Raw genomic sequence first — 22875 nt, forward strand, 5'->3', positions numbered from 1 at the left:
TTAGCAGTTCGAAATAATTCATTCTAATAGAAAAAATCCATTAGCATTTAAAATTTAGAGAACATTATACTTCTGAATAACTCATAGGTAAAAGATATAGTTAATTAATTAAATTAGGAATTAGAAAATACATAATACTATGGCTAGTGATTGGTGGTATCAAAACTTGCAGGTTGCAGCTAAAGTGGATCTCAGATAAATATGTCGGCTTTATATACTTATATTAGAAAAATAATGATGTTATTAATCTGTTTCCAACTTAAGAATTTAGAGAAAAAATTCTGAAAGTAAAGGAAAAGTTTAAGGAAAGAATGATATGATGAGCTAGGGAAAGAAAAACAAAACAGAAAGCATCAATCAAGCAAAAAGCTAATTCTTTGAAAACAGGGGAAAAGTTATGCAAGATTATTAATAAAAAAGAGAAGGCTCAAAGAAAATTAAAAAGCCCAAAGAACACAGAGATGCTGCAGTTTAAATATATAAGGTATTGTGAATACATTTATGCCAATCAAGCTCAAAACACAGGAAACAGATCCACTCCTACAAAAATGAATCTTACCAAAATGACTCTGCAGAAATAACACACTGAATAGGAAGCACATAATTACCAAAAGTTACCCAGACAATGTGGCTGCACAACACTGTGAATGTGATTAATGCCACTGAACTGTATGATCAAAAATGGCTATATGGCAAATTTTATACTATATATACTTTACCACAATTTTTTTAAAATGTAAAAAAATAAAATCTTCTATCTAGAAGACAGTCTAGAACATGGCTGTCCTTCATTAGCAAATACCCTGGAAGAGTTCCTACTTTGATAAAACATATTTTCTCTTCCTTCTCTTTTAGAGGACTTCCCCAATGGCTCAGCGGTAAACATCTGCCTGCAATGCAGGAGACACAGAAGAACACATAATATTGTCCCTCTGTATTTTAAACATATTTTTTTTTTGGAGGGTGATACCTCTCTCTTCTATAATGTCATTTAAACTACAGGTATGTTTTTCCTATTAGTTTTTTCTGTACTATTTTTTTTCTTTTTTTAATTTAATTTTATTTTTAAACTTTACAATATTGTATTAGTTTTGCCAAACATCAAAATGAATCCGCCACAGGTATACCCGTGCTCCCCATCCTGAACCCTCCTCCTTCCTCCCTCCCCATACCCTCCCTCTGTAGTATTTTAACTAGAGGTCTTTGAGTGGAAAAATGGACAGTAGGTCTGTTAAAGGAAGTGGTTGCACAAAACGGCAACTTCACACAGTCTTCAAGTAAACAGAATCCTTGATGTAATTGGAAAGTAATATATAATTCTGGGAATAGTAAAAAAATAATCTGTGACAACTTTGTCTCAAATCTTAGAAAATCAGTTTGGCTCTGGAGTCTCTCAAGATACAAAACCTGGGAGACAGCTTTTATTGATGGCCTGCAACTTCTGATTTGGATAAGAAAGAAAATAGTTTAACATATAAATAAACATAATAAATCATTTTGCAAGAGCTTGAAATCACTGAGTGAAGTTGGAGGAAAAAATTATAGATTAACATCTTGGAATATGTAAATATTTGTTGCTAGTGTAAAAAAATGTATAATATAATTTATGCAGTGCAAAAACGTATTGGAAAAATGCCTTTGGAATAGACATGAACTCATGGTAGAAACAGAATTTTGACTCAAAAATTGTTGAGGTTGAGGGCTGTCCACTGGAAATATTCATAATCACACGGTCACTGTAATATCTGGCTATTTCCTTTCAGTGTGCACCTAAGGGGGGAAAAAGACAAAAACAACATGTTTAAGAGTTTTAAAGTCCTTCTAAGGCGGCACATTTCTAGGTTAACTTCTTCATGTGAAGCAAATCATACTGAAGGAGGAGCCAGAACAGGCTCTGTCTTGAAAGCAGGACTCCATCTTGGGCCGAACTGTGGACTTTGAGCTATATGCCCAGTACCTATGGAAACGACATACCAACTAGAAAATCAGGTCCCCAGAAGGAAGAGCCCCAGGGCTCTCTATCGCCTAAAAGAATACCCTAATTATCTGTGTGACCGAATAGAATCGTACATTCTATTATGCTTACTGGGGTATGACCACAAGCCTACTGATAATTGTTCACTGTTTAACTACCTAGGCTTAAGGCTTATGAATCACGGGTTAACTTTGATTGTATCTTTCTTTTTATTTTGTTCAGGGAATTCTGGGGAGGTGGGTTTGGGTGAGAATGCTTAGGATATATAAGATTTTCACAAAAACTGGTCGGGGTCCTTGGCTAAGAGAAGACTCTGCCTTGGGCCCGCCAGTTTAATAAACAGCACTCCACTATCTGCATTGTCCTTCTGAGTGAGTTTGTTTCCCGGAACGCATGGCTACAACAATATCACTAGTGGAGGCACAATTTAAAAAACCAGGGGTATATTTATTCCATGGAGAAACTAGCCTCACTAAAATATAATCCCTCAGCAGGACTAGACTTAATGCCAAACAACCTGTAGATACACTTGAGTTCTGATCATTCTGATTCATTCTGATCATTCAGTTTTGTCACTAGGGTAAACTGATAAGTAAAATCATTTTACTGACTCAAAGCCTGGAGATAAATTAAAAACAAGGTGACAAAGAGGCTGGGAAATCTATTAATAGTGGCTGCCAAGGGTTTCTCATTTTCACACATAAAATGAGCACAACAAATTTGGATGTTAATATCAGGTTGTAATCTCTACATTTTATAAACTCTGACCGACAAGCACTGAAAATAAGGAGTAGAAAATGGAAAAAGCATAACACTTTTTCATGTAGCCATGAAAAAGAATGAGACAACTGTATGTATTAATATAATGAGATACAATATTAAATGAAAAAAGGAAAGAACAACTATCATTTGTGCTTAAAAACCAAAAGACCACACATTCACAAGTCTTCCTGATACACAGAACAGTCAGCAGTGGTGCCAGGGCTTCACCTGGGGGAGGAATTGTGATGACAGGAAAGGAAAGTGATTTACTTTTTGCTCATAATTTTTTTAAGTATTTTTTTAAAGTGTTTACATTTTCTAGCAGTATATGTATCATTTGTTTTAAAACTTATTATTAATAATACATTTTAATTATTTAGAGCAGTGGCCCCCAACCTTTTTGGCACCAGGGACCCAGTTTCATGGAAGACAAGTTGTCCACAGTCAGGGCAGGGGTGGGAGGAGAGTGGGGGGAGGTTCAGGTGTAATGTGAGTGATGGGGCAACAAATGAAGCTTTGCTCCTTTGCCCACCACTCACCTCCTGCTGTGTGCTCATGGACCAGTACCAGACTGCAGTCCAGAGGTTCGGGACCCCTGATTTAGAGTCTCTAAAGTTACTTAGAAGAACTGTGGGTATATTTTTTTATTATTGAGATGCAAGGCTTCTGTCTATGACCTTTTAAAAAATGATCACACTTTTACACTGTAAAATGCTCTACAGTCTCAAAGTACGTAAGCATGTGCTCTATCATCTGATCCCCATAATAAACTGAAGAAGCCTGCAGGACTAATCCCTGCTCTACACACAGGTGAGGACCTGAGGTTCAGAGACCTGGGGGACACAAGGCCACATGGATGCTAAGTGCCTCCTCCATCTATTCAAACTGGTCCAGGCTCCTTGAGCTAGGATATAAGGATTTTATAACTTCTGGGCTCTATTAGGTGATTTCATAAATAGACAAATTGACACCTCTGTTACACACTGGGAACAAAGAAACTTCAGAAAACCTCAACCAGATTTGCTTGATCATAGAACAGAATGGATGACAGGCATTCATACTTTGAGGTGAACTGTGTCCCCTCCAATTTTACATGTTGAAGTCCTAAACCCCCTAGTACCTCAGAATGTGATTGTATTTGGAGACAGGGTATTTAAAGAGGAAATAAAGTTAAAATGAAGTCATACAGGTGAGTCCTAACCTAACAGACTGGAGCTCTTATAAGAAGAGGAGATCAGGACACATACACACAGACGGAAGACCATGTGAGACAGAGAGAAGACAGCGTCTCCAAGCCAAGTAGGGAGACTTCAGAGGAAACCAACCCTACTGACACCTTGACCTCAGACTTCCAGCCCCCAGAGCTGTGAGGAAAAACATTTCTGCTGTTTAAGTCACCTACTCTGTGGTCTTTATATGGCAGCCCTAGCAAACTAATGCCCCCTTCAGCTTTATGTATCTTAAAAGAATTTTCTCTACTATTTCATAGACCATCAGATCATCTGAAAGGGTCAATTAAACAGTGATCAGCTCAGCTGACCTATGCATTTAAAAAAAATGTGACTTGGAAGCACCTTTTCCCAGACGTTGAGTTTTCTTTTCAAATGAATGAATCCTGTTCTATTAGAGTGAAAAGCTTGCTGATTTAGGCTAATGCTTCTAGTGTTATAACTCTGAAAAATGCATTGGTATCTGATGCTTGCACATTCAAAAAATTGATAATCTGACAGCTTACCTAAGAGGATGCAGAGTATGCAGAAATAATGCCAAGAAAATATTCCACTGGAATGGGAATCAAGAAATGCTTTTCTGTATAGGTGACCTGACCCAGGTGTGTAGGACTGAAATCCAAGAGTGAGGTTCTGCCACTCTGTGAACTTGGGTAATGGCCCCACCTTGGCTACTATGTGAAAGGAACACCTAAGGTGGCACTCAGCCTCCCCCAGAAATTCCCCCTTTGTGCACCCTGAATCAGCTCTGTGACCTTAGGTGAGCCCTGGACCCAATCTCCTCATCCATGACATGAATAAAAATGGACCATCATGAGATTAAGTGAAATCATATATGTGAGAACAATGTAAAAGAAATGATAAAGAACTTTACAAATTAACTTACCATTAATATCGTTAGAGTAGGTGCAGGATTACTAGACCAGGAATCGCAAGATTTCTAATTCTGTGACCTATGTCTGCTTCCATATGTATGTTACACTTGATTTAAAACATTCACTGAAAGAACAGATTTCTAATTCTGTACCTGCTGCAAACCAGCTTAACACTAGTTATATACATAGGGAAACTGTGGAAAATTCTTCAAGAGATGGGAATACCAGACCACCTGACCTGCCTATTGAGAAACCTATATGCAGGTCAGGAAGCAACAGTTAGAACTGGACATGGAACAACAGACTGGTTCCAAATAGGAAAAGGAGTATTTCAAGGCTGTATATTGTCACCCTGCTAATTTAACTTATATGCAGAGTACATCATGAGAAACGCTGGGCTGGAAGAAGCAGAAGCTGGAATCAAGATTGCCGGGAGAAATATCGATAACCTCAGATATGCATATGACATCTCCCTTATGGCAGAAAGTAAAGAGGAACTAAAAAGCCTCTTGATGAAGGTGAAAGAGGAGAGTGAAAAAGTCGGCTTAAAGTTCAACATTCAGAAAATGAAGATCATGGCATCTGGTCCCATCACTTCATGGGAAATAGATGGGGAAACAGTGGAAACAGTGTCAGACTTTATTTTTTTTGGCGGGGGTGGGGTGGGCTCTAAAATCACTGCAGATGGTGACTGCAGCCATGAAATTAAAAGACGCTTACTCCTTGGAAGAAAAGTTATGACCAACCTAGATAGCATATTGAGCAGCAGAGACATTACTTTGCCAACAAAGGTCCGTCTAGTCAAGGCTATGGTTTTTCCAGTGGTCATGTATGTATGTGAGAGTTGGACTGTGAAGAAAGCTGAGTGCCGAAGAATTGATGCTTTTGAACTGTGGTGTTGGAGAAGACTCTTGAGAGTCCCTTGGACTGCAAGGAGATCCAACCAGTCCATTCTAAAGGAGATCAGCCCTGGGTGTTCTTTGGAAGGACTGATGCTAAAGCTGAAACTCCAGTACTTTGGCCACCTCATGCGAAGAGTTGACTCATTGGAAAAGACTCTGATGCTGGGAGGGATAGGGGGCAGGAGGAGAAGGGGACGACAGAGAATGAGATGGCTGGATGGCATCACCAACTCGATGGATGTGAGTTTGAGTGAACTCTGGGAAATGGTGATGGACAGGGAGGCCTGGCGTGCTGTGATTCATGGGATCACAAAGAGTTGCACACGACTGAGCGACTGAACTGAACTGAACCTTCCTTCTAAAGGGCCTTAGTTTCCGCACCTATAAAATGAGGGCGTTGAATCCTATTATCTTATGATATCTGGACCTATCTAAAGTTCTGTGATCTATTTCTCATTACTCAATGGCTTAATAATATATAATGATAATATAGTTTCTAAATGAAGACTTTGACACATAGGTGGGTACAACTCTTTTTGGTGTGAAATGCATGAGGTCAAAAGAGCAAAAGGGTTTGGGAGGTTCCTGGGTCTCTTGGTCTCAGGAGGGAAGCTCTGACTGGGAGATACTCTAGTAGATGAAAGCACTTTGTGAATTTCAGGCAGAAAAACACAGAGTTCTTTGTTCAGCTTCTCAACATTTGCACACAATATAAGTACTTATGAAAAGTTCAGAACACAGACTTCCTTGTCCCTAAGCCTAAGTATGAACTCCAATTCTGCCACCTCTTCAGCCAGCTCTGCAACCCAGGCAATTTCCTACCTGTGAACAGTGGAAGGTCCTGCTCGGCATTTCCTCATTTCTAAGGAGGACTGAGATGAGACAGTGATAGAGGGAACTTAGACAACAATTCATATAAAGTTTTCATATAGAAGTACTTAAGATATTGGGACATGTTTTCTTTAAGAAATATTTTAGTAAACTTCTTCTTACAAATGAAAATCTAGGAAATGCAGAAAAATATGAAAAGGGAAAATATATCCATAATTTAACAGAGATAAATTTTCAATGGGAAACCTCACCACAGGCAGTTGGAAGCCTCATCCCCTCCCAAGCCACAAATGATAAGGGGCAAGAACACCAGACCTTCCTTCTCTCCCTCCATCTTCTCATCAACCCTATTCCCACTCCCACCTTGTTTCAAATTACAGATGGCTGTATGACAATGGCTAAGTCTCCTAAACCAGACCTCAGTTACCATCTCACCATTGTTAGGAAGATGTCATGTGACCTGAATGTTACCCATGCACAGAGCTTAGTGCTTCATACACCTCATCTCTGTGAAAGTGCTTTGTAAACCTTCAAGCATCATTCAGACTACAGTGTGAAGCTATTGTAAGTTCTTGATTTGTCCTGATGACAATTACATCTTCTAGAAGGTAGAGGAAGCATGGGAGGCAAATGGACCTAATTCTAAACAACAAAGAATTAGGGAGAACGTGACAGTATTGGGTTGGCATTTTCTTTACAGATTAGAAAACAGAACAGGCCTACACCTTTCCCTGGAAGATCTTTCTAGAACCAAAATATTCCAAAATTTTCCTTAAACTCTCAAATTTCCTAGATATTCTTTGACAGCAATCAGAATGAACGTAAAGGGTCTGCAAAATGAGTGCTCTGTTCTCTATGAGAATCTGAATCCAGGGTCCAAAATGTGGAAAGTCCAATTTGACATCTCTCTCTCAGACACAGGTGTGGTCACACAGAAGAGCACACATCCTGACCCCACTCACAGCAATGCTGCAGATTCTCAGCAGACCTGCCTTCTATCTGCCATGTGTTGTTAAGACCAAGTCATGAAGCTTCCTCTCTGGAGGCTTATAAGGGCACAGAGTGCTTGTTATAAGACCCCTGGTGGAACTCATGTGAAGGATGAACCCTGGAGATGAACTTTAATTATAACTTCCTGCAGCAGGCTCACCTGTTTTGCCCTTTCAGTGAGGGCAGCAGCCTCCGCCTCGCCCAGTTGTTGCGCCATCTTGTAAAACAGGCTGTCTCTATTTTGCAGCAAAACAAATGGTTCATCATGTTCTTCCAGTCTCCCTGAATCCAAAACCTGTTAATCAGCAGAAACAAACCCATTAGTGCACAAGGTTTCTCAGTAACATATTATAACTCAGACAGTATTTCAAAAAGAGGCAGCACAAGGAGAATAGAAAGAATCTGTTTAGATGGTAGGACTGGCTGGTGTTTAAATGGCTCGATTACCTTGTTTTACTAGGCAAAAGCCTAAGCTGACCATTTAATATTATAATATTATAGGAAAGGAAGAAAACAAAAGTTTTAGACTAGGATTACTGGCACTCTGTAGCATCTTACATTCTGCCCAGGGCATTTGGTGTTATTATCTTTACCTAGTGCTCTTAACTCTCAGGCTCTGAGCTTTCAAGCAATTTATACAGACACACAGAGTTGGAAAATAACTTGATTCAAGAAAATCAAAGTCCATTTATCTAAAAAGTAGGTTGATGTCATACAAATGAAAGGGCAGTGCCCTGACAACAAATTAATGGCCAAGTTGATTTGGAAATTCAAGCAATATTTGAGGAAAAGAGTAAGTGCTTCTGGGACTTCTTTAGGGTCCTGGATTATGTCAGCTGCTAAGAGGAGCAGAATCCCTTGTTTGAGAGGTTGAGATGCTTCTTGCAGTTGGATGTGGTGTAGTTTATTTTTCCAAGTGAAAGCCTCGCAGAAAGATCTGGTACATAAGCAGCTTTTGCAGGACTGCTCTGCACAGAAGAAATTTCTAAAAAACAGTTTTCTCTTTGGATAAGGCTAAAGATGCAGTTAAGAAATTGAGTTTCAAATTCAGTGATAACGGCCTGCAGAGCACACAGGGCTAGCCCAACCTGAACTGCCTAGGATCTGAATCTGTTTTCACAAATTATCTTTCTTCCCCTTTCTTTCCTCAGCTGCCTGCCTTTTACCCCTTTTATTGCTCATTAGTAAGTCTGCTAATTTGAAACTGAAAGAGAGAGGAAGGAGCTGTCAACTCTTTCTGCTTACTAGTGACTTTGGTTAATGGTTCTGGAGGGGAAAAAGGTGTCTGAAACAACCGGCCCAAATGATACAACTTTAAAAATAGTTTTGATGTTCAGTGGTATTTAATTCATTTAGGTCATATTTAGAGTAAATGTATCTTAAAAGAATATGCTGGATGGGCTTGCCTGGTGGCTCAGTGGTAAAAGAATCTGCCTACCATTGCAGGAGTCATGAATTTGATCCATGGTCCAAGAAGATCCCACATGTCACAGAGCAACTAAGACCATGCTCCACAACTATAGAGCCTATGCTCTAGAGCCTGGGAGCCACAACTTCTGAGCCCACATACATAGAGCCTGTGTTCTGCAGCAAGAGAAGCCATGCAATGAGAAGACTGCATACTGCAATGAAGAGTAGCTCCCACTCACTGCAACTAGAGAAAAGACCACACAGCAAGGAAGACCCAGCACAAGGAAAAAATAATAAATAAGATTAATTTTTTAAAAAAGAAGAGAATATGCTGGAACTCTAAACAAGACATGGGTTGTTTTTCCACATCTAGATACTGCAGCTAATTTCATCCTTTGTATTTAATTGGAAACATTTATTAAGTGGCATAAAGGCCATTTTCCTGTTAATCTTTTGTTTACTACTGTGAATCATTGCTAAGGGCAGCTTTCTCTAAAGAGTTCAAAAATACTTGAATCTGTCTCAGTTCAGTCACTCAGTTGTGTCCAACTCTTTTCAACCCCATGGACTGCAGCACGCCAGCCCTCCCTGACCATCACCAACTCCCAGAGTTTACTCAAACTCATGTCCAGCAAGTCGGTGATGCCATCCAATCATGTCATCCTCTGCTATCCTCTTCTTCTCCGGCCTTCAATCTTTCCCAACATCATGGTCTTTTCCAATGAGTCAGTTCTTCACATCAGGTGGCCAAAGTATTGGAGTTTCAGCTTCAGCATCAGTCCTTCTAACTAATATTCAGGACTGATTTCCTTTAGGATGGATTGGTTGGATCTCCTTGAAGTCCTGGGGACTCTCAAGAGTCTTCTCCAACATCATAGTTCAAAAGCATCCATTCTTCAGCACTCTGCTTTCTTTATAGTCCAACTTTCACATCCATACATGAGTACTGGAAAAACCATAACTTTGACTAGGTGGACCTTTGTTGGTAAAGTAATGTCTCTGCTTTTTAATATGCTGTCTAGGTTGGCCATAGCTTTTCCTCCAAAGAGCAAGCGTCTTTTAATTTCATGGCTGCAATCACCATTTGCAGTGATTTTGGAGCCCAACAATTCTGTTACTGTTTTCACTCTTCCCTATCTATTTGCCATGAAGTAATGGGATCAGATGCCATGATTTTAATTTTCTGAATGTTGAGTTTTAAGCCAACTTTTTCACTCTCCTCTTTCACTTTCATCAAGAGGCTTTTTAGTTCTTCTTCACTTTCTGCCGTAAGTGTGGTGTCATATGCATATCTGAGGTTATCGATATTTCTCCCGGCAATCTTGATTCCAGCTTGTTCTTCTTCCAGCCCAGCATTTCTCATGATGTACTCTGCATATAAGTTAAATAAGCAGGGTGACAATATACAGCCTTGAAATACTACTTTTCCTATTTGGAACCAGTCTGTTGTTCCATGTCCAGTTCTAACTGTTGCTTTTTGACCTGCATACAGATTTCTCATGAGGCAGGTAAGGTGGTCTAGTATTCCTATCTCTTTAAGAATTTTCCATAGTTTGCGAAATTATAGAGTAACTAGAATTATAGAGCAGCTATAACGATTGTGGAAAAGTTTGACATATAGTGAGAATTACCAAAAGGTGAGACAGAGACATGGAATGAGCAAACACTGTTGGGAAAATGATGCCCATAGACTTCAACGCAGGGTCATGATAAGCTCTCGAGTTGTAAAAAATGCAGTTCTGGGAAGTGCAATAAAACAAGGTACGTCTGTATTTCTAAAGCAAACAATACTAATAAGGTTAAAAATTGGGAAAGGAGCATGTCAAGGCTGTATATTGTCACCCTACTTATTTAACTTATATGCAGAGTACATCATGCAAAATGCTGGGCTGCATGAAGCACAAGCTGGAATCAAGATTGCTGGGAGAAATATCAATAACCACAGATATGACACAGATGACACCACCCTAATAGCAGAAAGCAAAGAGGAACTAAAAACCTCTTGATGAAGGTGAAAGAGAAAAGTGAAAAAGCTGGCTTAAAACTCAACATTCAAAAGACTAAGATCATGGCATCCAATCCTACACGTCATAGCAAATAGATGGAGAAACAATGGACATAGTGACAGCTTTTATTTTCTTGGGCTCCAAAATCACTGCACACTATGACTGCAGTCAGGAAATTAAAAGACACTTGCTCCTTGGAAGAAAAGCTATGACCAACCTAGACAGCATATTAAAAAGCAGAGACATTACTTTACTGACAAAGGTCCATATAGTCAAATACATGGTTTTACCAGTAGTCAAATACGGATGTGAGAATTGGACCATAAATAAAGCAGAGTGCTGAAGAATTGATGCTTTTGAACTGTGGTGTTAGAGAAGACTCTTGAGAGTCCCTTGGACTTCAAGAAGATAAAACCAGTAAATCCTAAAGGAAATTAACCCTGAATATTCATTGGAATGACTGCTGCTGAAGTTTAAGCTCCAATAGATTGACCACCTGATGTGAGGAGCCTACTCATTGGAAAAGACACTGATGCTGGGAAAGTTTGAAGGCAGGAGGGGGAGGGGATGACAGAGGATGAGATGTTTGGATGGAATTACTGACTCAATAGACATGAATTTGAACAAACTATGGGACATAGTGAAGGAAAGAGAGGCCTGGCATGCCAAAGTCCAGGGGGTCGCAAAGAGTAGGACAAAACTGAGAGACTGAACAACAATTTTCAGGAATGAGAGGAGAAACTAAGAGAAAATTAAATTACTGGAGGTTCCTATCAAGTTTTACAAGGATGGATATGCTGAAAAACTTAACATAAATGAAAAAAGCTAAAATGGTGAGGGTCTTACCATTATCCGTGAACAGTAAATGACATTGCTCAACTTGTGTGTGATGGTTAGCACAGTACACTGGGCAAATTTCTCATGAATTTTTTTTTGTATTTACTCATCAGTTCTATATTAAAAAAAAAAGTTGATATAGTTCAGTAAAGACATGACAAGCAGACTTAAGACTTAAAAATATATGATATTTTTATAATGTTTCTAAAAATCAGTATGTTAACATATAATCTTGTTCCTAAAAAACTAAGTATAAAAATCTATTTAGAAATTTACTCTTTTTCATAAAATGATGGAAAAGAATCTTCCCTCAAAATTGCTTGAAACTATAAGGAGCTGGATTTAGGAATATAGCTCTCTCAGGATGCCTCATAACAACATTAATGCCATACAAAATGTCTTGGTTTTTCCTTTGTTTTCTGGAATTGATATTATCAAAAGATATCCATTGGACTAAGAGAGCACTTAGAAACATTTCTAAGCATCACTAAATGTTTTCCATTTACCACACTGACAAGTCAGATTCAAGGTTTCCTGGTCTCAGCTCCATACCTTGGATCCACATTTGATGTGGCTTTGTCAATAATCAATATCCGATTTTCTCTGAGGATAGCCCTAGCAAGACACACCAATTGTCTCTGTCCAGAACTCAAGTTTAATCCAGATTCTGTTAATTCAGCATTCATTTTACCAGGAAGACCTTCAATGGCATCTTTAAGTTGCACCTGTAGGTACAGAAAGAATGACTTTTTCCTAAGTAAACTATTACTAAAGTAGACAAACCTCTTAGACATTAGAGCTTTGATGTCCTCAGGACTTCTTACACATATTGCATGTACAACCAGGGTGATGGGAAGAGCTCTTTCCAATGAGCATTCACTGAGAAAAATGGTGGAGTCAACTAAGGACAGAAAGATCTCAGTGTCCTCCATCCCTGCTACAGGATATACACCAGAAACCCTGCCTAGGGATTAGTTAAGGAAGTCTCTCAAAAAATGAAGCCATTTCTCCCAGTGTGGTTTCAACAGAAAAGTTAAAATGATCTTTATGGTTGAGTCAAGTTTCCCAAAGTACATTTTGCATAGGAGTTGGTACACTAAAGAAAAACTTTAAAAATATTTACAGTAAGTCTTTTTCTCTGAAGATATAATCTTACCAACACTTTATCATTTGGTTAAGTTTACAATATGCAAATTCAAACAATGGTAACTGGAGCCTATTTTGATAACAACTCTTTCCCAAGTTTAATTCTATAAATAGGGGACCAATCAAGTGCATTTTCCTCAGTGTCATAAATGTCTTGGAGTGAATGAAAACTCATTCACTGAGTTTCATATGAAAACTCATTATATGAAAATAAGACACAACACCTTATTTCCCCCAGAATATGGATATAGGTGATGTTTATATTAATCTATCTTCATAAAATTGTACTTATTAGAGGAAAAACAAATTTTTGACTATGGCAGATACTTGAAAAGTACGTTTGGTGGTAGGGGTCAATTAAATAAATATTTATTTTGGAAAAATATTATAGAGCATGAACCAAACTCAGGCTATACTTGAAGAATAAAGACAAAATACACTTCAAATTAAGAGACCAACAGATTGATGAGTGATGGCCGATAAGTTATCTGACACATTATAATGTCAGATAACAACACACCAAGAGTTAGTGAGGAGTATTTTCATTTTTTTATTTTCAGGTATCTTAAATGATGGAACACATCTATGAATGCAAACCTGAATTGTGCTATTGATGGAGTCCAATCCCAAGAAAGGGAAATTCTGAGTTAGAATTAAATATGGTATTGTTATGCAGCATTATCCTGAGAAGTACACACAATCTAAAGGGTAAGACTTGGACTGTGGTACAAGTCGTTGGACTTTCTTAAGACACATTTTGACTCACACTTGCCCCTGACTTGGATGACATCTCATCACTAATTTGGTTTTCTACTTTCCTTCGATTTTGTCCATATCCACTTTATGAGGAAAAAGGGTTGTTAGAGGAAATGTTTTCAGAAAATGATGTTTTCTGAGACTCTGTTTTCATTTATAAATCAGGGATGGCTATGAGAATATACGAATATAAAGGTTTTCTGTAGTGTAATCATAAAATCAAGTTATAATTAAGTATTAAAATGGGAAAAAGGATAGTAGAAGGGGTAAACAAAAATAACTAGGAATTATAACTAGTGAATCTGAAAACATCCTGGATAACAGTGTAATATTACTATTAAATTTATTGATTGAGCTAACTGTATTAGGACATATAAGAGAATGTCCTGTTCTCACAAGGTATATATTTATATGTTTAAAGCCAGAAAGAAAAACACTAATACAGTATACTAACACATATATATGGAATTCAGAAAGATGGTAACAATAACCCTGTATATGAGACAGCAAAAGAGACACTGATGTATAGAACAGTCTTGTGGACTCTGTGGGAGAGGGAGAGGGTGGGATGATTTGGGAGAATGGCACTGAAACATGAATAATATCATATATGAAACGAGTCGCCAGTCCAGGTTTGATGAATGATACTGGATGCTTGGGGCTGGTGCACTGGGACAACTCAGAGGGATGGTATGGGGAGGGAGGAGGGAGGAGGGTTCAGGATGGGGAATATGTGTATACCTGTGGTGGATTCATATTGATATATGGCAAAACCAATACAATATTGTAAAGTTAAAAATAAAATAAAATTTTAAAAAAGTGATTCTAACTTTTAAATAAACATTTCTTCAACTTACAAACAATTCATCAAAATATAGATTTTTAAAAGAGAGGAAGAAAAAACAGGAAGACATAATAGCTGATGAATCCAGGTGAAGGTGTATATGTGTTCATCATATTATTCCTTTCATGTTCCTGTAATTTGAAATTTTTAAAACAAAAAATTGGAGGCTTGGTACTTCCCTGGTGGTCCAGTGCTTAAGAATCCACCTGCCAATGCAGGGAACATGGGTTCGATCCCTGGTTCAGGAAGATCCCACATGGAATGGAGTAAGTAAATCCATGTGCCACAACTAATGAGGCCACATTCTAAAGCCCAAAAGCCTCAACCACAGAGCCTGCATGTCGCAACTACTGAAGCCTGTGTCTCTAGAGCTAAAGTGCCTCAACAAGGGAAGCCATGGCAATGAGAAGCCCATGCACTGCAATAAAGAGATAGTCCATTTGCTGCAACTGGAGAAAGTCTGGGAGAAGGCAATGGCATCCCACTCTAGTACTGTTGCCTGGAAAATCCCATGGATGGAGGATCCTGGTAGGCTGCAGTCCACAGGGTCACTAAGAGTCAGACATGACTGAGCGACTTCACTTTCACTTTCCACTTTCATGCATTGGAGAAGGAAATGGCAACCCACTCCAGTGTTCTTGCCTGGAGAATCACATGGACAGAGAAGCCTGGTGGGCTGCAGTCCATGGGGTCACACAGAGTCAGACACGACTGAAGTGACTAAGCAGCAGCAGCAGCAGAGAAAGTCTGCAAGCAGCAATGAAGAACTAGCACAGCAAAAAAAAAAAAAAAAAAAAAAAAAAAGGAGGATTAAAGCCAGGCAGCCTGGGCATAAATCCTACCTAGCTCTGCCAACTGGGCAAGTTACTAAACTTACTCTGCCTTAGCTGCCTAAATTCTCAGACTATAATATCATAATTATAAAGGTGGGTACCTCATAACATTGATAGAGTACAAAATAAATCAGTACATGTAGAATTTACAGCAGATCAATAGATATTGCCCATTATTACTAATGCTTCCAGTATGCTACTGGGGAAGAGTGGAGAAGAATTACCAATAGCCCCAGAATGAATGAAGCAGCTTGGCCAAAGCAAATATAATGCTCAGTTGTTGATGTGTCTGTTGATGAAAGTAAAATAAAATGGTGCAAAGAACAGTATTGTATAGGAGCCTGAAATGTTAGGTCCATGAATCAAGGAAAATCAGACATGGTCAAGCAGGAGATGGTAAGAATAAACAATGACATCCTAGGAATCAGCGAACTAAAATGGTTGGGAATGGGCGAATTGAATTCAAATAGCCATTATATTTACTATTGTGGGCAAGAATCCCATAGAAGACACAAAGTAACCCTCATAATCAACAAAAGTCTGAAACACAGTATTTGGGTGCAACCTAAAAATGAAAGAATGATCTCAGTTTGTTTTCAAGGCAAGCCATTCAACATCACAGTAATCAAAGTCTATGTCTCTACTACTAAAGTTGAAAAAGCTGAAGTTGATCAGTTCTGGGAAGACCTAGAAGACCTCCTAGAACTAACACCTAAAAAAGATATTCTATTCATCATCAGAGATTGGAACGCAAAAGTAGGAAGTCAAAATATACCTTGAGTAACAGGCAAGTTTGGCCTGGGAGAACAAAATGAAGCAGGCAAAGGTTGACTGAATTCTGCCAAGAGAATGCACTAGTCATAAAAAATACTCTTTTTCAACAACACAAGAGACAACTTTACACATGGGCATCACCAAATGGTCAATACTGAAATCAAAATGATTACATTCTTTGTAGCGGAAGATGGAGAAGCTGTATACAATCAGCAAAAACAAGACTGGGAGCTGACTGTGGCTCAGATCACCAACCTCCCATAGCAAAATTCAGGCTTAAACTAAAGAAAACCATGAAAAACACTAGCCAGCCAGTTATGACTTAAATCAAATCCTGTACGAATTTGCAGTAGAGATAACAAATAGATTCAAGGGACTAGATCTAGATAACAGTGTGCCTGAAGAACTATTGACAGAGGTACATAATATTGTGCAGGAGGTGGCAAACAAACCATCCCAAAGAAAAAGAAAAGCAAGAAGGCAAAGTGGTTATCTGAGGAGGCTTTCTGAATAGCAGAACAAAAAGAGGTGAAAAACAAGGGAGAGAGGGAAAGGTACATCAGATTAAACAGAGAGCTTTGAAGAATAGGTAGGAGAGATAAGAAGGCCTTCTTCAATGAACAAAGCTTAATAACACAAGAAAACAACAAAAGAGGAAAGACTAGAGATGTTTTCAGGAAAACTGGAAACATCAAGGGAGCATTGTGCCCAAAGATGATCACAATAAAGGATAAAAATGGCAGAGACCTAGTAAATGCTGAAGAGATCAAGAATAGGTGGAAAGAATACACCAAAGAACTATATATATAAAAAAAATCTTAGTGAACTGGATTACTACAATGGTGTGGTTAGTCACCCAGATCCAGACATTCTGGAGTGCAAAGTCAAATGGGCCTTAAGAAGCACTGCTGTTAATAAAGCTAATGGACGCAATGAAATTCCAGAAGAACTATTCAAATCCCTAAAGGACGATGCCATCAAGATTTTGCATTCATTATGTTGGCAAATCTGTAAGACTCAGCAGTGGCCACAGGACTGAAAAAGGTCAATCCTCATCCTAATTCCCAAGAAGGGTAGTACCAAGAATGTGCCAGCCATCAATTGTACTCAGTTCCCAAGCTGGTAAGGTCATGTTTAAAATCATCCATGCTAGGCTTCAGCATTATGTGAATCAAGAACTTCCAGATGTCTAAGATGGGTTTAGAAAAGGAAGAGGAACTAGAGATCAAATTGCCAACATTCACTGGATTATAGAGGAAGCAAGGGAATTTCACAGAAACATTTATCTTTGTTTCATCAACTATGCTCAAGTCTTTGACTGTGTAGATTATGACAAACTGTGGAAAGCTCTTAGAGAGGTGGGAATATCAAACCATCTTACCTGTCTCCTGAGAAGCCTGTATGTGGGTCAAGAAGCAACAGTTAGAACCCTGTATGGAACAACTGATTGGTTCAAGATAAAGAAATGAGTACGACAGGGCTGTCTGTTGTCACCCTGTTTGTTTAACCTATATGCTGAGCAAATCATGAGAAATGCCGGGCTGGATAAGTTATAAGCCTGAATCAAGACAGGCTAGAGAAACATCAATAACCTCAGATATGCAGATAATACCACTCTAATGACAGAAAGTGAAGAAGAACTAAAGAGCCTCTTGATGAGGGTGAAGGAAGAGAGTGAAAGAGTAGGCTTAAGACTAAATACTAAAAAAAGGAAAAAAAAAAAAACAAACTAAGATCATGGCATCGCACCCCATTACTGCATGGCAAATAGAAGGGGAAAAAGTGGAAGTAGTGACAGATTTCCCCTTCTTTGGCTCCAAAATCACTACAGATGGTGACTGCACCCATGAAATCAGAAGATGATTGCTTCTTGGCTGGAAAATGATGACAAACCTAGACAGTGTGTTGAAAAGCAGAGACATTACTGTGCCAACCAAGGTCCATATAGTGAAGGCTATGGTCTTCCCAGTGGTCACATATGGTTGTGAGAACTGGACCACAAAGAAGGCAGAATGAGAAAGAATTGATTCCTTCGAGTGGTGCTGGAGAAGATTTCTGAAAGTCCCTTGGATAGCAAGGAGATCAAACCCGTCAATCTTAAGGGAGATAAAGCCTGAATATTTACTGGAAGAACCGATGCTGAAGATGAAGCTCCAGTCTTCTGGCCATCAGACAACTCACTGGAAAAGTCCCTGATGCTAGGAAAGATTGAGAGCAGAAGGAGAAGAGAGTGTCAGAGGATGACAAGGCTGAATGGCTTCACTGATGCAATGAACATGAACTTGGGCAAACTCCAGGAGATGGTGAGGGCCAGGAAGGCCTGGCGTGCTGCAGTCCATGGGGTAGCAAAGAGTCGGACACAACTGGGCAACTGAACAACAATAACCACCTCCTAACATTGATAGAGTATAAAATGAATCAGTACATGTAGAATTTATAACAGATCAATAGATATTGCCCAATATTAGTAATGCCCTCAGCTAGCACCTCTTCCAGAGAAGGCAATGGCAACCCACTCCAGTACTCTTGCCTGGAAAATCCTATGGACAGAGGAGCCTGGTGGGCTGCAGTCCCTGGGGTTGTGAAGAGTCAGACACGACTGAGCGACTTCACTTTCACTACTTTCATACATTGGAGAAGGAAATGGCAACCCACTCCAGTGTTCTTGCCTGGAGAATCCCAGGGATGGCAGAGCCTGGTGGGCTGCTGTCTATGGGGTCGCACAGAGTCGGATACGACTGAAGCGACTTAGCAGCAGCAGCAGTGCCTCTTCATGTTCTGCTCCATTTTCTTCCTTTGCATGTATCAGCATTGAGACCTTGTTACATATGCACAGGCTTGTTTTCCATCTTCTCTAAGAGAATTTAAGCTCCAACAGGGCAGAGACTTTGTCTCTTTATGACTGTGATAGCCCCAGAATCTGCAACACTGCCTGTCTAACACGCTCTCAGAAGATATTTGTTGGCTGTATGAATGAAGGCATAAGTGAATCTCATTGTGTGACATGTCTGTTCCTATAAATTAGAAAATAAATTCATATAGATATATAATTTTATATAACACTATTTTCTTATTAAGAATAAGTGTAAAAGGAATGTATTGTTATAACAATTAACTGGCTCCAAGATATCATAACATCACACTTTAAACAGTGGAAAGCACTGAAAAAGTTATTATTTAAGGAAAATGGATCAAATAATACTATGACTCAGGGAATTAAAACAGGGGCTCTGTAACAATCTAGAAGGATGGGATGGGGAAGATGGGAGTGAGGTCCAGGAGGGATAGGACATGGGTGTACCTATGGTTAATTCTTGCTGATGTTTGACAGAAAACAACAAAATTCTGTACAGCAATTTTCCTTTAATTAAAAAATAAATAAATTTAAAAAATTATAATCTAGTACAGAATACTTCACATTGTTTTTGAACTTGGGAAAAAATAGAATATAGCAAAATTGAAAAATAATAAACTGAAATGTAAGGCACTCTATCACCTTAAACATTTTCAAAATAATCTACTAAATGTACTGTATCTACCCACCAGGCACCAGCACCCCTCACAGGCAGTCAACATAGATGTCAGATAGTTTCTATATTTTGTGGAACCTTCTTACTTTTCAAAAAGAAAGGCTGGTGTGGGCTAGAATGAGACAGGGAAATGTAATCAGCAGACAGGGAAGAGGTTTTACTAGAGCAGGACCAGCAGTAAAAGAAGTCAAGGGAGAGCCCCTTCACCAAAACATAAGGCCCCAGGAAATGGACACATAAACTGTCTCACAGCAAGGACTGAATCATGTGATTGCTAATGCACATGCTGCTGATGCCCAGATTTCTGTGTCTTGGTTTTCCTCTGTGATGAGACATTTTGCTGTTGTTCAGTTGCTCAGTCGTGTCTGACTATTTGTCGGACTGCAGCACACCAGGCTTCCCTGTCCTTCACCATCTCCTGGAGTTTGCTCAAACTAATGCTCATTGAGCTGATGATATCATCAAACCATCTCATCCTCTGTCTCCCTCTCCTCCTCCTGCCCTCAATATTTCCCAGCATCAGGGTATTTTCCAATGAGTCAGCTCTTTGCATCAGGTGGCCAAAGTATTGCAGCTTTAGCTTCAGCAGCAGTCCTTCCAATATACATTAAGAGTTGATTTCCTTTAGGATTGCCTGGTTTGGTCTCCTTGCTCTCCATGGGACTCTCAAGAGTCTTCTCTAGCACCACAGTTCAAAAGCATCAATTCAGCCTTCCTTATGGTCCAACTCTCACATCCATCTGTGACTACTGGAAACACCATAGTTTTGACTATATGGACATATGAACTACTTCTGTCCTAATAAAGATACTATCAATGTCGACCATTTGACTGTGTGCTTTCTTCCCAGTTTTGATGTAATAGACCAATATTTAATTCCATATCCTAGAATCTAAGCTGTTTTGTTTTTGTTTTTAGAAGCAACACTTCAATGATTCATTTTGAGAGTTTTATCTACTGTGATCTTTTAACCTTTGATAAAGTGCTTCATTTTCAGGTACATTCCTGTTACATTTGTGGAGTTGCCTTTGCACCCCAATCAGCACTAATTTCTGATGAACTTTTGTCAGTTTATAGTAAGTTAGTTAGTTTTCAGTATATGAAAAATGTATTTTCAGCATATTTTGAAAAATAACCAAGATGAGATGGGCAGCATCCACAGGACTGTATCCCTTCTGAATGTCCATCTCTCCCAAGGAAGAAGGAAGAAATAGAACTAGAGGACTTTAAAAGAGGAAACATAGCGGTTTCCTCCTACTCACTCTCAGGCCAACTCTGTGAGTTTGGCTTCACATGTCCAGTTTGGCATCATTTATAAACTAGTAACTAGGGTTTTGAGTTCACTTAAAAATTGATCTCACTGATTTAGTGATACCTCTTAGAGTGATGGGCTTCCCAGGTGGTGCAGGGGTAAAGAATCCTCCTGCCAGTGCAGGAGATGCAAGATTCATGAGTTTGATTCCTGATTTGGGAAGATTCTCTGGAATAGGAAATGGCCATCCACTCCAGTACTTCTTGTCTGGAAAACTCCATGGACAGATGTTTCTGACGGAGTATAGTTACATAGGGGGTCGCAAAGAGTCAGATTCTTTTTCTCTAGGAATGATTTCTTTATCACATTTGTATGTTTTTCAATGAAAGATTTGGTAGGTTTTCTTTAAAACAGTCATAAAGAAGCAATTCCTAGAGAAACACAATGATGGGATGATTTCTCCAAGCATTATCACTAAAGCTAACATGGTCAATCCCAGAAGCATACATCTAAACCACACACTTCACTTTTGAAATAAACTCATATTTATTTCTTTTTATAGAAACCTCCAAATGTACTTTAAATAAGGGTAGATCTTAGTCTTATCTACCACTTGTACCACCTCATCATTTTTAGAATTTAGATTAGCATTGCCCCTCTGTCCATGGAACAATATGTTCTGAAATTCTAGACTAATTTTGCTACCTGAGAATCCATGAAAAAAAGATCTCAAACTTGGAAACAAATAGGAAAATAATTAACTAGTACTTTTTTTTTTTAAGATGTCATAATTTCACAATTAAATAGTCCTGTGAGTTCAAGATCAGCCGATCATCCTATCTTTTTTTTTTCAATTTGATGGTTCACTAATCTCCCCACCTCTTCTCTTTAGAATTTCACTGTAAAAGACTACAAACTTAAATGAAATCAGAGGTGTAATTCTTTTCAGGCAGGAAAAAGTGAAGCAATTGGCCCAACTTAGGAAAATAAAATCCCCACCGTTGCTGGAAAGCAGTGTGGGTGTGTAAAGACCGTGTGCTTACATCCTTCAGAAACCAGAATTACTGGATGGAAATTGTCAGACCTCCAAAGCTGCCTGCTCACAGTCAAGGCTCGCCTACATATTACAGGTTTCAGAGCTTCCCTGGAAGGGTGACTCTAAATGACACACACAACAAGTCAAAACATCACGAACAATCAGTCACTCAGATTTGCGCAATAGAAATTTTTTCTTTATTTCTTTATTTCTTTAAAAATACACCACACTTCTCTGAAATGAAAAGATCAATAAAACATCTAGCAGTTATTTTTTCATGTCAAAAAGTATTTTTCCTATTTTCCTCTAAGAGAATTGTAGTGTCTGGTCTTACATTCAGTCTTTAAATCATTTAGAGTTTATTTCTGTATATGGTATTAGGGAATATTCTAATTTCATTCTTTTACATGTAGCTGTTCAGTTTTCCCAGCAGCTGGGAAGAGACTGTCTTTTTGAAGAGACTGTCTTTTCTCCATTGAAAAGAGAAGAGCCCGTCTTTTCTCCATTGCACATTCTTGCCTCCTTTGTCATAGATTTGGTGACTATCTGTGAGTTCATCTCTGGGCTCTCTAGCCTGTTCCATTGATCTATGTTTCTGTCTTTGTGCCAGTGCCATACATGTAGAGTACTGCAGCTCTGTAGTGAGTTGACCAAAAAATTCATTTAGGTTTTACCATAACATTTTATGTAACAAACTTTTTGGCCAACTCAGTATCTTAAATCAGGGAACCTGATTTCTCCAGCTTCATTTTTCTTTCTCAAGAGTGTTTTGACTATTTGAGGTTTTTTGTGTTTTCATACAAATTGTAAAATTTTGGGCTCTAATTCTATGAAAAATGTCACTGGTAATCTGATAGGGATTGTACTGAACCTGTAGATTGCTTTGG

At 38.8% G+C, this 22875-nt stretch overlaps 2 protein-coding genes across 2 annotated transcripts in view; both read right to left on the minus strand.

Annotated features, from left to right (window-relative positions):
- The window catches only part of LOC123464831 (ATP-binding cassette sub-family C member 4-like), an 891549-nt gene that overhangs the window by 482110 nt on the left and 386564 nt on the right, over positions 1-22875 (minus strand). The window lies entirely within an intron of this gene.
- The window catches only part of LOC102412565 (ATP-binding cassette sub-family C member 4-like), a 169597-nt gene continuing 147900 nt past the window's right edge, over positions 1179-22875 (minus strand). The window contains 4 exon segments of the mRNA XM_045162457.1: positions 1179-1770; positions 7725-7859; positions 11827-11932; positions 12370-12542. Of these exon segments, the coding sequence (XP_045018392.1) occupies positions 1750-1770; positions 7725-7859; positions 11827-11932; positions 12370-12542 (435 nt within the window). The 3' untranslated portion in view covers positions 1179-1749.

This window comes from Bubalus bubalis, chromosome 13, assembly GCF_019923935.1.
Source record: "Bubalus bubalis isolate 160015118507 breed Murrah chromosome 13, NDDB_SH_1, whole genome shotgun sequence".
NCBI lineage: Eukaryota > Metazoa > Chordata > Mammalia > Artiodactyla > Bovidae > Bubalus > Bubalus bubalis.